The 17958-nt window shown below is 30.1% G+C and overlaps 1 protein-coding gene across 1 annotated transcript; it reads left to right on the forward strand.

Moving 5' to 3' along the window:
• Positions 1-13917: 13917 nt before the first annotated feature.
• Positions 13918-17749, forward strand: LOC143078217 (perlucin-like protein). The gene is made up of 4 exons (XM_076253147.1): positions 13918-14050; positions 14581-14690; positions 15233-15314; positions 17404-17749. Exons 1-4 carry the CDS (start codon positions 13918-13920, stop codon positions 17598-17600), a joined length of 522 nt encoding a protein of 173 aa, XP_076109262.1. The 3' UTR covers positions 17601-17749.
• Positions 17750-17958: the final 209 nt, after the last annotated feature.

A 17958-nucleotide genomic window follows, 5' to 3' on the forward strand; every position in this document is an offset into this window, starting at 1 on the left:
GAACAAAATTTGGCGGAAAAAAAAAATAATAATTAAAAACCAATTGTTCAGAGAACAATTGAAAGTCTTTCCACACCAGAGAAATTTGGATAAGAAGGTAATTTGTTTATACTGATGCGATAAATAATGGTTTAATTATCTTTTTGAGTGATATAAGGGAGATAATATGCTACTTCCGGTGAAATGAATGTCACTTTCGGTCTCATATGATAGCTTCTTTCACACTGATTCCTAAAATATATAGTTTCTATATACTTTTGTATGTAGAATGGGAGATAATTGGCCACTTCCGGTTTGTTGGAAGTCATTTTTAGTCTTCAGTAATCTGTTTATGTATCTATATGACAAAATATATGGATTCTGAGTACTTTTATGTGAAAAAATTGCAAAAAAAGCTACTTCCGGTTTTCCAAAGGTCACTTCCGGTAGCCATTTTTCAAGGTCATTTGTTACTTAACCTTTTGTATAAGGTCAAATGTCTTTATAATGAACTTAATTGAAGTTATTATCAAATAACCTCATATCAAGACATTTCAGGGGCATCAACTCCTATAAGATGCCATTTAATTGTATAAGACTAAATGTAGCATATCTTTACTACAATAAAGCTGACATTTTGCACTTGTTCTTTTATATGTATCTCTCAAAGTGTCAGAGAAAATGCAAAAACAAGCAAAAGTCACAATTGAGAACTTGACCTTGACCTTTGACCTTGACCTCATTTTCTAAGTTAGGACCTAGGGGACTCAAATAAAAACATTCCAGGGTTATACGGTTAACTGTTTATGGGTTAAATAAACATACCGACAAATTTATTTTGTAAAGGTAGATAACTCCTATAAAATTTCATCGAATCGCTTCGATCCAAATACGCCAAAAATTACTGAGGATGTAACGAACAATTTGTAAAAAGAATTTTGTCGCTATCTTGTTTTGTTATGAAGGAGAGGCACACAGAGGATAAACAGTAAAAAGGGAGATAACTCTTACATAGAAAATGGTTCACCTTAGCAGGGTGAAATTTAAAAGCACATAAACTATACGATACCATATGAGAAATATCTAAGCGACATATTGCGAAACAAACATTTTGCGCAACAACAAAATTTGGCGGAAGAAAAAAATAAAAAAAATAATAATAAGAAGAAGAAAAACAATAAGTCTTTCCACAGAAAAGTGGAAAGACTTAATAATAATCAGAAGAAAAACAATAAGTCTTTCCACAGAAAAGTGGAAAGACTTAATAATCAGAACAAATACAATAAGTCTTTCCACAGAAAAGTGGAAAGACTTAATTATAGTGAACGAAAAATCGTCCCTTTTGTCATAAATTTTAGTGTGGGGTTTACACTAATTTCAGGCAGAAATTGTGATCTTTTAACGATAAATAGGCAGATAGTAAGATGTGGACTTAAGACAGAATTAGGGTTGGATATTTTACATAATCTTGAATGTTGTAATTAATAACTACTAAACTTTACATTAATTTTTTTATAGTATTTTGAAATTATTTCAATTTATTATCAGAATAGTTTCATACAGATTCTAGACATTTCATGCAAGAAAACATGCATATAAGGTAAGCTGACATTAATTCAAGTCTTTTTTTTAAATTCTTTATAAAATTGAAACAGGGGCGGGGGTATAAAATGTACTATAAAAGAAAAGTTAGAGCAAATGCAGAGAGTTCTTTTAGGCTATGATTCTGATAAAAAAAAACTATGCTTTTGAGAATAAAAGTGTTTTTAAGAGTTTCCTATTTGAATCAATGTTAGTATAGGATGCTGATTCACAAACAATGCCTCATATTTGAAGATATACAATATTCATATATATCTAGTTTTATTAACGTACTGAGTCCTAATTATCATCTCACCAGTAAATATACACATGAATGGCTTTCAAATTGAAATATGTGTAAGACCTAAAGACAACCATCCTAGGACATAAATGTTTTTCAAAACTTCTTCGTAAATCTCTATTAGTAAATGTGGTACAGTTTTAGACGTTTAAGGACTTCCTGCAGGAAATTGCATTGTCGATATTAAAAGAAATCCAACATGTAGAAGAAGGCTTTAAATGAGTTTAAGCAAATTTATTTACCAAACAACAAGTTTATTAATTAAGAAAAATTGTATTTGATAAGACTGTGTGGAAGTGTAGTGTAAAGAGTTAAAAATTCAAAACTGTCAACAAAAACAAAAACAAAGGACCATCAAAAGCACGTACATGACTTTTTTGTATTATTCCTAAAATATCCAAAGATTTGTTTACACTCAAAAAAAGTTAATTCCACTATTTCCATGTATTTCATTACAAAAATTTATGATAAGTTGCATGGTAGTACATTTGGAACTAGTTAAAACCACGGAAAGATTTATAATTTATTGTTGAACCCTTAATAGAGACCTAGATGACACGATCTTTTACTTCTTGTTATGTATCTTTTGGTAACCAATACATAGTTAAGATCTTCAAATGTTAAAAACAAGCCCTTAGCTGTGATTTGGTTAGGATATTTTTGTTAGCTATATGACTCTCTGTGCAGCACATGGACTTGAATGAAGATGAATTCAAAATTTCATTCTTAAGAACACCCCTGTTGTATTTACGTCATACCAGCACCACATTGAGGTCTGCTTTGTCGGCCAATACACACAAACCGCTGTGAAAGTTCTTTAAATGTGTTTCTTATTCTGGAAACTGGCGTATTATGTACTGTTTTATTTTCTAAAACGAGGATAAACATCTTTTGCAACCTGACGACTCTGTTTCCAATAGATTTTAGATGGAGAACGATTTTGTTCATTTTTCAATTTTTTATTTTTTAAAGAATGTTGTTATAAAAAGAGCATATTAATGTCTTTTCTGATTGTTATGATAATTTCTTCTGTGCCTGTTTGAATTGCCCGTTGCCTAGATAAAAATATTGATCGACAACTTTAACATTTTCGTCAAATAGTTTTAAATTCTCTAGTCGATATAATTTTCTTTTGGAATAAGTGATAATTTCTGATTTTTTGAAATTTTCTTTTAATTTCTACTTTACACACACTATTGTTCGAAAATCGAAAAGAGGGAATTTTACAGCTTTTCTTTCGTTCAGCTTATACATGTATAACAATATAATGAGGATTAGTTTGCATCGACTAGTATTAAAACAGTCAATTATTATAAGCATGCGTTCAGGCATTGGAATTATAAGTAATGAAGTTCGTTGGTTTAAAAAATAAAGGCATGAATATTGAAAAAAAAATCAACATTGTATTTATAAATATCATAGAGGAATATCCATTTTTATAAAATAAAAAAAAAATGAGGTTAATAAAAAGACAGAAAAACGTTAAATTTCTGTTGATATGAATATAATGTGAATTTATTACTAATAATGAAGTGGAAGAAAATTAAATATTTTCAAGAATTGTTTTAAAACACGAACAACAAACAGTTTGGTATATGACACATTAAAATTGGCAACAAAACTATTTTGAATATTGACTAATATGAAACATGAACGATATAACCTTTCGTGTATCTATATGTTATTGTGTGGTATGATATTACGGTAATACAATCTTAAATACATACAACTGAAGCACATGTATGCATAAACAACATACATATATTTCACCAGCTAGGAAGTTGGACATTTTCGCGTACCTAGCAGTTTTCCAGATGATTAAAATTCTCCACTTATCTGGGTGTTAAATAGAGTTGTATATAACAAAATTCTTATTTTCAACAGTTATGGCCATTGTTTCTATCTTATAAATATCTATATATATGTTTTCGATTTACTGATTTGCCTTGTTTCTGTATTGTATTAGCATGATAAGTTTACTATCTATTTCTTGACCATGCACCCAACGCATATTATTTTCATTAACCCGTTTGATGCGACTGAATAATGGTATTATTATGTTGTTGTTTTTTTATGCCCCACCTACGATAGTAGAGGGGAATTATGTTTTCTGGTCTGTGCGTCCGTCCGTTTGTCTGTTTGTTTGTTCGTCTGTGCGTTCGTTCGTCTGTGCGACCGTTTGTCCGTTCGTCCCGCTTCATGTTCAAGTTTTTGGTTAAGGTAGTTTTTGATGATGCTGAGGTCCAATCAACTTGAAACTTTGTATACATGTTCCTTATAATATGATCCTTCTAATTTTAGAACCAAATTAAATGTTTGACCCCAATTTCACGGTCCACTGAACATAGCAAATGAATTTGCAAGTTTTAGGTTAAAGTTTTTGGTCAAGGTAGCTTTTGATGAAGTTGAAGTCCAATCAACTTGAAACTTAGTACATGTGTACTTCATTTCGTTTCTATATTTTTGTATTTCATGAAACTTGCAAAGTAAAGAATACTAGTCTATCATATATACATTGTGTCATGTGTCTACTTCTTACTGTTTGAGCAGCGGATTCTGGGGCTCGAATCCTACCCTCTGATAAAAACGTTAAGACGCAAGTCTTCTTTTTTATAAACGTAACACATGGCATGGGAAAATCTCTTTGTTCTTTTTGTGCTTTATAATCTGGATAATCATATTGTAGGTCAATTTACTTTTTTCCTTATATTTTCTAACCATTATTTTCTACTATAAAAATTCGTATTTTGACACAAAATATTCTTTATCATTCATATGGCCTTTTTCTTTATCCTTTATATTTTTACTCAGTTTTCTGTAGTATTTGTCTAATACTCTTTTCTGTAAACCATACCATTACTCCCATGTATATCTGAAGTTGAGTATAGTTACTTTCAATTTCTTGTATGTTCTGATTATATTTTTTTAACCATTTTATAAACTTATATCTACATTCTAATTTATCATGCTTTACGTTAAGATGCCATATTTTGATTGACTTACACGAGGGTGTTAATTTACTCTATCACATGGCTGACCGGGTGACCACTTTTTGTAATGTTACCCTCTCGTCCGGACCAATCAAAAATCGATAATTTAAAGAACATAGAACTGAATTTACTTGTACATCAAGTAATTGAATACATTACTTAAGGATGTACACCTCTGAGGAGCCAAAAATTTCTAGAATTAAACTTTTTTTCTTAACCAGATTTTTGGGTTTATAAGACTGTAACAAAATAATTGGTGAAGAAAAAAACATATGGTGGTGCACTTTTTTTTTTTTGCTAAGGCCCTTTGAAAATGCCCAATTTTGATGATTTTCCCATTTTTCATCGATTTTTACCTATTTTTGGGCTATTATCGTGAAAAAAGTCACAGTTCCACAATTAAACTTTTTTTCATACTTTCTATAAAGATGAAGTGGACCAATCTGAATAAAATTTACTTAAAAAAACTATAGGTAGGTGTTAATATAAGAAAGTTTTATCATATTTTGACGCTTTTTTGTGTACAATTTACCATGCTGTCAATTTTGTATTTTTGTGGTTTTTCTAAGTTTTAAGAACAAAATGCATATCATTTCAACTTTTTTGTTATAAATAATTGAAAAAAATGCATATCTAAGAAATTTGAAAAGACCAAAATGGTATGGGATGAACATGATTCTTATAAAATCATTTTGTGTATCCCTAACCCATTTTCTCAAAATTTTGACTAAAAATACTGACTTGATTGGTCGTAAAATTTGAAAACTGGATTACTCAAAAACCATTCATTGTAAATACACAATTTTTTCACAGAGTTATGTTTGATTATAATATTTTTAAAATTCATTGATATTTTCCACTTGTATCACATGTTTTGGAAATAATGCAAGAACGAAATTTCAACGAGACTGAACAAGACTGAAAAGTCAGAAGAATACATCCTTAAGTTTTGGATAAGATTTTATTATTAGACCATCAAAATCAAAAAAAAGTACAACATAATGCTTTACTTTTGTTGTTGAGAACTTGACGTCATAGAAAATACCTTTAAAAGAAAATTAATCAATAAAAGACGATAATGATAGGACATTCAGTATAATAAATCAAATAACATATAGCTAAGAGGGTGAAATAGCAGATTGATGCCCCTCGAACAAGCTTTGTCAACCTTAACTCCTGCACGGTTGACATGGTTTTCTCGAGGTAACAATCTGCTCTATCAACCTCTCAGCTATGTGTTATTTATATAATGTAAGTTGGTTTAACACGTCTGTGACACATATTTCCTTTTGACAATTGAGTTACAAGCCTTAGTTACGTCTGATTCAATTAGCATGAATAAAAAGTAGTTTCTGTGGCTTCTCTCTCAAAACCGCCGCATTCAGCAAAAAGTCTTGAATCGATAAAACGTTTCTAAAATTAATATAGAAATTAAAAGATGTCTATGATATCAAACGAGACAACTCTCCACCAGACTAATTGACAAAGAAGTTAACAACTGGGTGTCTCAATACGGCCTTCAACCACCAAAAAAACGCATAGTCAGCTATTAAAAACCCCAAAATGACAAATGTAAAACAATTCAAACGAGAAAACGTACGTGCAATACAATGAATTATTAATTAACTACACTGTTATTGGACTTAATATGATGAAAACTGCCTATGCAATATATGGTGTAAACTCGGCCAATATAGATTTTTTTCTGTATTTGCCGAGTTATTCTATATTGGCCGTGTTTACACAAGTGCAGGATTTCGGAAGGACTGTAGTTTTTACATCGAAAGTCATGAAAAACAGAAACTGAAAGTACAGTTGTTTTGAAGACGCAGTTGTCATTTAGTCATCTTAAACATGTTGAAAATGTCAGTATGGCATACATTTCAGGCTAAAGACGGTCACATTCATTTAAAAAGTATTTTGAAAGCAGACGATAGAACTATTTCAGGTTTGGGAAACGAATAGATTATCACAAATTTCATTTCTTGACGACCTCTGACCTGTTTACTTTCGCTTTTTTTTTGTAAACTGTCATTTATCTTTTAATCATTTATCATTTAATTTAGTTTTTGATGAAGTTGAAGTCCAATCAACTTGAAACTTAGTACATGTGTTCCTTATGACATGATCTTTCTAATTTTAATGCCAAATTAGATTTTTTCCCAATTTTAAGGTCCATTGAACATGGAAAATGATATTGCGAGTGAGGCATCCGTGTACTTTGGACATGTTCTTGTTAATATTTACTTAAAAGCATTTGATTCATTTCGTTTCTATATTTTTGTATATCATGAAACTTGCGAAGTAAAGAATATTAGTCTATCATATATACATTATGTCATGTGTCTGAGGCTCGAGTCCTAACCCCTGATAAAAACGTTAAGACGCAAGTCTTCTTTTTATAAATCTAACACATGTCATTAGAAAAATCTGTTTGTTTCTTATTGTGTTATATAATCTGGATAATCATAGTGTAGGTCATTTTACGAGTTGAGTATGACGTCCATTTTCACTTTAACTAGTACACATTTTACATGCGCGTAGCTACGTTTATGTCAAAACGCCCGGGCGTACACTTGAATTTGTTAAAACAAAATATTTTCATCTAGATATTATTAAAAGAATTGGTTAACAGTACATCAACCTTCTAAGTCTTTCTTCAATTGCTTGTAATTTCGAATAAAAATGACAAAATTGGTGTCATATTTATATATTTGTTCATTTTCTGTCAAAGTCTAAATCTACCTTGATTTCTATACTCGCTTTCCTTTTTTAAAGTAATTCCTTTTCTACCTAGATTCGAAATAGGGTTTGCATTTTTTTTAAATTATAACTGTGAAGATGTAGGTTCAGTATGTGGTTAAAGTTTTTATATATTAATAACTTTGTCAAACCGTCGTATGATTTTTCGATAGCTAGACAAAAACTGTTTATAGTCAAAAGAGTATCCAGCGCATCATGACGAAATTATATATGATGAATTTTCCCGTAATCTATGGATTTTTAAAAGGAATTTCTTGAAGAAGTTACATTCTGAGGTTAAAATTTGGTACATATAAATTTTAACTTAAAATATAAACTTTCTTGGAGAAAAACCGCGTATAACTATATACGCAAGAATAAATTTCCATCGTGGTATCTATGATGTCGAGTTAATTTACATGATAAATTTATAAAACTCCATATTTTGTTATGAAACTTGTGCAGAAATTAAATGAAAATATTTGATTTGTTTAAATCCTGTAATGGACTGATAAATAAATAAACTTTTACGGGGAGAAATTTCAGGCGAAAACCAGGGTTCTATTTACACATTTTAATATTGCACCTGAACAACTCAGAAAATTAATCATTTCATGTTCATTTACGATTCTAAATAAACAATAAATAGGTTAAACATAAAAAAATAAGCATTTTGAATCTAAAAAATGTTGTTATTGATACGAGTTTCAATGACAGGAATGGTATGTCATTCTCGATAACTTTAAAACTTCCGGAGGCTTAGCACTCGCTCATCTACTACCAGCTGGGTCATTGGCCTGGATCCAAAAGGGCCTTTAGGCCCTGACCGAGGTTCGGGTGTACACTTGAAAATGACCTAGCTACGCCACTGTTTTATTGTAGTGTTTTGCTATCGCTCGGGAAAAAATACTGACACATATAATGTCTACCCATGTTAAAGCTACAATAAAGTATTATGCTTGCATTAATTACTTCTTAAACCTAAAAACAATTTTTTTTTTTTGTCTGTTTTTGATTTATTTGCCACAATACAATATAAGAATATGAAATACCCAGTGCAGCTTCCAACAAGAATACAACAAGACAACTGATTTTAAAAATGCGATCAAAAGTCAAAATTTGCTCGCAGCGGGAAAATTCAACAGTTTGATTTTATTTGCAATAAAATAATTGTTATAATTTGCACAACGTAACTTTTTCCAATACAAACATTTGAATTATTTTGTTTTTGTTTTCTTTTAATTAATTTACAACTGTTGCATTTAAATGAAAAGAAGACCGCATGTTGACTTCGATATTAAGTAGACCATAAAAGCGATGTTATCATCTTTCTTCTGTTGTAAGTTTAATTTAGTTATTTTATGTCATGAATTGGTATTGATGCCATCTCGTATGCTTTTAAACAAGAATAAAGGGGTAGAGAGGTGTTCTTATAGGTAAAAAAAGAATTCATCGCTATAAAACCAGGTTCAGTCCACCTTTTTCTACATTTGAAAATGCCTGTACCAAGTCAGGAATTGCATTGTCCATTCGTTTGATCTGTTTTATCATTTGATTTTGCCATTTGATTATGGACTTTCCGTTTGATTTTCCTCGGATTTCAGTATTTTTGTGATTTTACCTTCCACAAGAATATATAAGTCTTGTTAAAAAAAAATTAACAAATTCATGAGTTGTTGTTTTGGACGTGAAGCTAAAGCAAACTGAGAAATATCTGAATGAATCGATTCATGGAAGTAAACAGAAGAAAAAATGGTAATAAACAACAACAAAAAATGATTTTTCAATTATCCGGAACTCTTCACAAACAAAACCCCTATGTTTAGCATCGAATAAATAGTAGGCCACTCTTAAATGACAACAACGCAGAAGTATTTGTTCTCTTAATCAATAAGATATTTTGTGATTGGTTGCTGTTCGGTGAGTCAAGGTTCCGTGTTGAACACCGTACTTTGACCTATAGTGATTTACTTTTTACAAATTGTGACTTTGATGGAGAGTTGTCTCATTGGCACTCATACCTGATCTCCTTATATCTATAAAATTTATTAAATATAAATCATAGACACATGTTGGTAACTATTCGTAATTATTGCACATGGCGTATATTGGTCACTGAACTAAATCATTGACGCATGTTCGTTACTTTACTAAATCATTGCACATGACACATCTTGGTTACTGTACTTGATCATTGACGCTACTGTGCTAAAGCATGTACTTACGCTTTGGAGCTTGTTGATCACAACTAATAATTGACGTATGTTGGTTAAAGTACAAGACTATTGACACATGTGTACCGTATCATCTGTTAAATGCACCTGGATCTGAATTCTCAGTAAAAGGAGTGTTTTACGTTTCTTATGCTATAAAGCTGTTTAAGAAAAGCCTTGTCCGTATATCGCTTAAAACATATAAAAACACATTTATTTCTAGACGAACTGACACTTCTACTGCTATCATTACCCTGCCATCATCACTTGCAATACACCTGACAGTTTTTTTCCCACTTTTGAATATCACATGGGAATATTTTATAGAAACGAAGGGATAATTAGGGTGGGCAGAATATGATGAAATTTTTGACATTTAATAAGGAAGAAATATGCTCACTTTTGTACAAATATAATCTATAAAATTATACTCAAAATAATTCTCTATGGGCACTCGATTTGATCTTTTTAAATAAAAAAAACTTGCAATGTTCTTTTTTATATTGTACATTAGCCGTTTATTTAATCAACTGAAACACGAAGTATGTGAACATTAACGGCGCTAACTATTGAATCATATAGAATCAGCATTCTCAGCCGAGAAGCTTGAGAAGAAAACTAACATTTAGAAAGATAATAGCAAAATAAAAAAAAAAAAATAAAACGATAAACGACCTTACTTTACCGTCGTTTTCAACGGCCGGTACATGCATACTTCTTCTTTTTCCTTTATAGTACAGGCCTCCATGGGAGAATTATCGTACTGTTTTATGTACAAGTTTAATGTGAGAACAACAAATGTGCAGGTAAGTGCGAATTATCTACAGTGAAAACGGTGATTATTTAAAATTACGATAAAAATAAGGTTGGGCATCTATCGAAGCTGGACCACTTGTACTTATGATTCAAGTGTTGTACAGCTTAATAAGTTTTGTGGCAGTCCATTCAAGATTCTGATGGTATCTTGGAAAAGCGAGTATCGATATACATGAGTCCTGGCAAAAAGAACGAAGGATTGTTCTTTATGTCCTCTTACTATAGTTATGTTTGTGTTTGTCTGTTCGTTAGACCTTTTGTGTATTCGTCTTTCCGTCCCACTTTTGTTTCTACCGCTTTGACTGAAAATCATTAATGAAATTTGTGAAAATCTCCACGAAATTTTACCATATAATGTATTTGTGCACTGCTAGTATTGTTTTCCATCTGTTCGTTCGACCTTTTGTTCATTCGTCTTACCGTCTACTTTTGTTTCTACTGCTTTTGCTGAAAATCATGATTGAATTTTTGAAAATTTCCACGAAATTTTACCATATACCGGTAATGTAATTGTGCACTTCTTATATTGTTTTTCATCCGAATTATTCGTAAGGTTAACGCTACTGGTAGCAAATATCCTGCATTATCAGGGGAAATACTCACATTGTACCCGCAACTGCTCCTCCTAGTGAAAACATGTGAGTCCTATCAGTCTCTTAGCACTAAAATCTTATCCTACATTTTTAACCGATGTATTGTGTTTATTATTGGTTGAAGCAGAAGGTAGCACTTGCAAATTATAGATATTGCAAATTGTCTACGCCACGTTTACAAGGAGCTGACAGCAATCCATCCTTCTTTCTATTCTGTTTAATTTAATACCTACATTGTATCAATGCAATATTTGAATCCAAATTTATGTAGGTATGGATCATTAAGACAAAAATGAAGACCCAGAAATGTTTTTGAAAGTGAAAGTAGAATGAAGCATTTTCAGATCAATTTAAAGCGCATCGTAGGTACATGCTCTGTTACTAGTTTCATCAGATTGCGTTAAATTTATGACAGATAATGGTATTTTTCGGTAAATTTTATAATACGTGACTTGATAACGAGACCTGCTTTGAAGCATATGCTATTTTATATGTCTCTTAGATGTGTACATGAAATGGATACCAGGAAATGCAAAAAATGCCATTAATACAGTTGACCACCAACATTTTAAGAAAGTAAGAAATGAAAACAGAGACAAACAGCAACTAAAAACACAATGTTAGTCTTATTTGGTGCTGGTATAAATTGTATTGAGATTCGTCCAGATTTATGTACGTCAGGTCAAATACTTAAAAAGTGACTAATTTCAAAAGTCTTCATGTAACAATTACCCTGTCAAACAGTTCCACAATAGCTGGTTAGTTGCAGTTTCAGGGAACTGGGTTCAATTCTGAAGGAGGAGTTGATTACACAAATCGTGTACCCTCTTTCATGAAGGACAAGGTTCACTTATGACACAATATGAAAAGCGGAATTAAAACTTCGCACCCAATTCTGAAAAAAAAATCATAAGTGAGAAAAGACTTCATTAAACATTTTCCTAACAGCTGGTGCACAACCTCTACTGCAATCTACCTTTGAATTTTGAAGGTTGCAAAAACTGTTAAAAGAGAAGTTACAATTATGTTCCCACGTTTCATAGGCCGGCTGCTCATTCACCCGCTCATTCATCCGCCTTACCATTCAACCGCCCTACATCACCATACCATACGCAGGTTGTGAATTCGTGCAACCCGGTAAATTATATATTATTATAATCTAATAATAGCTAAATGTTTAAACATATTTCAACAGTTTCACATTTTCCCGTAAAAATAAAATCTTTTAAATTGTTTTGTTAAAGATTAAGACGTTAGTTTTTTTTCAATTGAATTGTTTCATTTGTCGGAGTTTTTTTTATAGGCGACCACATGTTATAGGTTTTTCTCATTGTTGAAAGCCGTACGGCTGCTTAAATCCACTTCATTTTAACATTGGAATTCAGGTTGTCTCGTGAGAAATCATACAACATCATACACCTTATCGCTAATCCCGACTGACCCGGCCGCTTGAACTTTTGACGCATACACCAATCACTTTTCCATTGTGGCGTCAGATATTTTGTTTTATGACGTCAAATTTAACGGGAACCTGTGTGATATCCAGTAATGGAGAACAAATAGCGATAAGATGTATTCTCCTTATTTTCATATTCATTAAACGCTTCAAAATGTTGTTGAAATAAATTTGATAAAACAAATTGTAATATTTACTAATGAATTGAAGGAATTAACTAACAAAATGTAATAATGTGTATCCAAAAGAAAATATTATCTTTCATCAGAAATACTTATTGTTGAAAACAAAACAGAACAATACAAAACAAAAGAAAACTAAAAAAAAACACCCAAAAAAACACAAAAAAAAAACACAAAACAAAACAAAACAAAGCAAAACAAATCAAATCAAATCAAATCAAAACACAAAACACAAAACACAAAACACAATGCAAAGGCAAAACAAAAACAAAACAAAAGACAAAAAAATAGAAAATAATGCAAAAAAAAACAATATTCACATAGAATTTTAATATACATTAATTTTGTACATGCGTAAATGTATTAAGTTGCATAACCGTACTAATACAATATGGTCACAGGTGCATCAAAGACAATAAAAACACGAAAAGGTTACTTTGTTTCTATACACAGTCAAATAGCAGTTTAGTGTTTAAATCATATATGCTTTTAAGGTAGGCTATTAATCTTTCACATGCATGTAGTGCATATGTAGTCATTTTTTTTTTTTTTTAATATTCTTTATAATCTAATTCAATTAACATTAGATAAATCAAGAATAATGTCTAAAATCTGAAACATGTTTGTACTTGTAACCATGCAATTTATATCTGTTACAGTATCTCCATATTCGAATGCTTAATATATGTATTTTAACAAAAAGGTTTTTAATCGATCATATGAAAATTCATTTATTTATACCATACTCTATGCACGTAAACAGCGAACCTATAAATAGTTGTATGTAACCGACTCAATTGTTACTTAGTTAGCCTAAACAATAATAAGATTCCATTTTAAAACATGCATATACATTTTTATGTGAATTTGCTATATTCATGTACATGTATGTGTAACATTTACTAGTTCTAGCCGAATTCTCTGACAATATTTCAGGCTTTTGCCCTATAAGGAAGCTGTGCCGCAGTGTTAAATAAAATATTGGTTCATCTCAGCACATTGTTACTTATTAATAATTTGTTTTTAATTATCATAAATGATTATCTATTTTTATAAATTACAGTATGTTCATCTCTGTAATTCTGGTTCTGAGTTGTATTTCTTTGATCGAGTCGAGACCATGTGACAGATCAAAAGAGAAAACAATGATATATGAATTGCGTTCGTTACTCAACTCTTTAGAAAGCAAGATAAACGGTAAAATATGATTTATATCTTCAGGAAATTGACAACGTTTCAAATTGATACGAAATTGAGAAAACATAATTACAAACTAAATGTAGATGTTGCCTTGTTTTGATTCATGTTATGAACATTGATAGTTTGGAGAATTGGGAGCGAATTCTTAATGTCTACTACAACTCATCAAAATCACAGGCGTTTATGGAGTAGACAAACCCCCCCCCCCCACACTTTTTTTAGTTTTAATTTTGTGGTATTTTGTTTGAAAATATTTTTTTCATATTTCAACTTATATTAACTTAGTTTTACTTATTTAAGGTGTTTAAAGTCTTTTCAATTCGATTTAACAATATAAGTTAAAAAAATATCTCTATCCTTATCTTCCGGATAACTTTTTTGTGATTAGAATAACTTTTTAAACAGCCAAAAGTGAAGCAGGTACCGAAATGGTATAAACAATTTTGTTTATATATATATGCATAATGTTCAATTTAACATTGAGTCACATCTCTTTGTATAATTACTTATCATATTTATTTTATCAGACAATTCTTGTGAGTGCGGTGCTAGTGAAAAATGTCCAGACGGTTGGAAGAAATACAAAGAGCACTGTTACTTTTTTTCACCTGATAGTAAAACATGGCATAATGCTGCAGTAGGTCGTTTTTTTATTAATTATACTTTAAGTTATACATTATTCATACGTTTGCTTGCAACTTGTTGATTCAATTTTATAAATAGATATTCGATCATTAATAAGGTGTTCGGTCAGTATAACTGTATTGAACTAACTAGATTTGGGTGACACTGCCCATCATCCACATAGGTGATGTTTGTTTTACAATCTGACATTAATATTTTTTGATAAAGAGAAATATTCTTTGCAAGAATATTGGTTGAGTAAAGAAATTTTTCCGTTAATATATAGAAGTATAATAATACAAATCACTGTAATAGCTAACACATGCTTTTATAGTGCAATGGTAGACATTTTGTTTCAATTTTTTTTTTAATCTCTATTATTATCTGATAATTATACCTTGTTATAAAATAAATATTTAACAAAATTGTATGCATTTAAATTAAATTGATCGTTAACTGCTGGATCAATAGTACACATTTTAAAATAAATTAAAATGATGCCCATGCATTGGTAATGTCTAGCCCGGATATTACGTTCTATTTCTGTCATTCCAGAATCAATGTAAAAGTATGAGAGGCTACCTTGTGCAGATTACAGATTCAGCAGAAAACTCGTGGGTTCTTGACATACTCAAGAGTAAGTATATTTGATACTATGATAAGAAACATCGACATGATTACAGTTTTGCAACATAGCTGTATAAGAAAAATGATAAACTAGAACGAAAGTGAGTGTACATTTCAGAGCCAGTCTGCCAAAAACAACCCCTGTAAAATCGTCCGAATGTAAATTTTACCATTGAATTAGTTCTCATATGACATATTGGTGCACCTTAGTTATACAAATACAAATTTGAAATATAACCAAAATTGAAGGGGGAAAGAGTTATCCAATAGATCCAAATAGTTGAGTTGATATCATCCCTTTGTAAATTCTACTGACGCCATCACGAGTTGATTGACCGTTATGGAATATCTGTTTTACGATAATTATGTTTTTACTCTACATCCATTAAATATTGGATACGATCTTACTTATATTTTAGTATACATGTAAGATGAAATGATCAAAATACGCGAGTTCTCTTAGATCAGTATATAATGTCTTTTTAATTGTTTGGGATGTTAAATACCCTGTCAATTCCGGTCTGAGTTTTTATTCCATGTTTTCATCTTTGCATCGTGGAAATGAGTAAAGCCTTTTTCTACTGATTTGTATGGTTTGTTCTCAACTTCTTATGTTGAACTGTAATACCACTGTCCAAGGTTAATGGGAGAGCATGTCTAACCCGTCAAATTCTATATGTGTCTGTCCCAAGTTGGGAACCTGTAATCAGTGGTTGTCGTTGATTCTCTGTCTTAATATTTGCTTTTTGTAAATTATATGATATTAAAAATGAGGCCGTTAATTTTCGAGAATGAATTGTTTCACATGTCGGGCATTTTATAGCCGATTATACGGTATGTGTTTTTCCCATTGTGGAAGGCCGTACTGTTGCATATAATTGCTCATCGGAACTTCATTTGAACTTGAGTGGATATTTGTCTCATTGGCAATCATACCATATCTCCTTTTTGTTATATTTCTAAAGGACTAATGCTTGTTTTCAAATTCATATGAATTAGATAAAAGTGAAAGCTAATAATGACCGTGATTATAAAAAATATATTTGCATACAGTCTTTTAAAGACTTGTTTGATTATTTTTATTATTATTATTATTATTATTATTATTAATATTATTAATATTATTATTATTATTTATTTTTTATTATTATTATTATTATTATTATTATTATTATTATTATTATTATTATTATTATTATTATTTTCATTATTATTATTATTATTATTATTATTATTATTATTATTATTATTATTATTATCTTTTTTATTATCATTATTATTATTATCATTATTATTATTATTATTATTATTATTATTATTATTATTATTATTATTATTATTATTATTATTATTATTATTATTATCATTATTATTGTATAGCAATATAATATTTCCAACAGAAAGTAACCAAAAGTTAGCGTGCAATAAATTCTAATATTGCACTAGTGCAATAAATCCTCAAAATTCATGACGTCATCAACGACAAAATCTTAGTTTAAACCAGTTAATACTTTTAAATATTATATTACTATACAATAAAAGGGTTATTGCATGAATATCGGGGAATATTGTCCCTCGTAGAACATATAATGTACTCGCAAGCTCGTGCAATATAAAATTCTACTCGGGACAATATTCCCCAATATTCATGCAATAACCCTATATTATTATTATTATTATTATTATTATTATTATTATTATTATTATTATTATTATTTTCATTATTATTATTATTATCATTATTATTATTATTTTTATTATTATTTTTATCATTATTATTATTATTATTATTATTTTTATTATTATTTTTATTATTATTATTATTATTATTATTATTATTATTATTATTATTATTATTATTATTAATTTCAAATCTCTATTACGAAAAAAAATTCTGAAATTAAATGGAATACATATTTTTGTGTTAACCTTACGAAAATATGATAGTTTCAAAATGTTGTTATTAAAATTATTATTGACAGTGTCGTGTTAATATTGACTCTCATTTTATTGTCCATTTTTATTTGCATAAATAACTAACCTTTAATAAACTGGGAACATTTGATATGTGAATATTAATGTCAATTTGGTGAAAACAGTATCGACCAAGCACCGACATGGCTCTTGGATTGGAGCATCAGACTTGGAGAAAGAAGGAGACTGGAGATGGATTAATGACTCTTCTAAGGTTCGTTATTCTCAGTGGCATCCAGGCCAACCGAGCAATTATGGAAATCGTGAAGACTGTGGCCATTTTGCGTCAGGTTATGGGTATGAATGGAATGATGCAACATAGATGAAATGGGGTATATCTGTGAGAGCTCACATGCAAGTTAGCAATAAAAAAAGACCGTTCACATTGTCATATCTATATTGTTTTATTGCTTTTCTTATGGTTGTCAGAAAGGTTTGTTAAGGTTGTACATAACACTACAAGGAGATAACTCTGTAAAAATTCGTTCAAAGTTTTAATCGCGTTCTATAATAGCTTCTCAATCATCAAAAACGGTATTTGTCAAACTGCTATATATATACATAATGATTTTTTTCAATAAAGTGAGTGGTTCAAGTTTTTTTAATTTCTTATATTTTTGTCAAAGTAAATATTATGTCAATATTTTATGAAAATTAAATGAGACAAATTAATTTGAGTC

This window comes from Mytilus galloprovincialis, chromosome 6 (assembly GCF_965363235.1).
Source record: "Mytilus galloprovincialis chromosome 6, xbMytGall1.hap1.1, whole genome shotgun sequence".
NCBI lineage: Eukaryota > Metazoa > Mollusca > Bivalvia > Mytilida > Mytilidae > Mytilus > Mytilus galloprovincialis.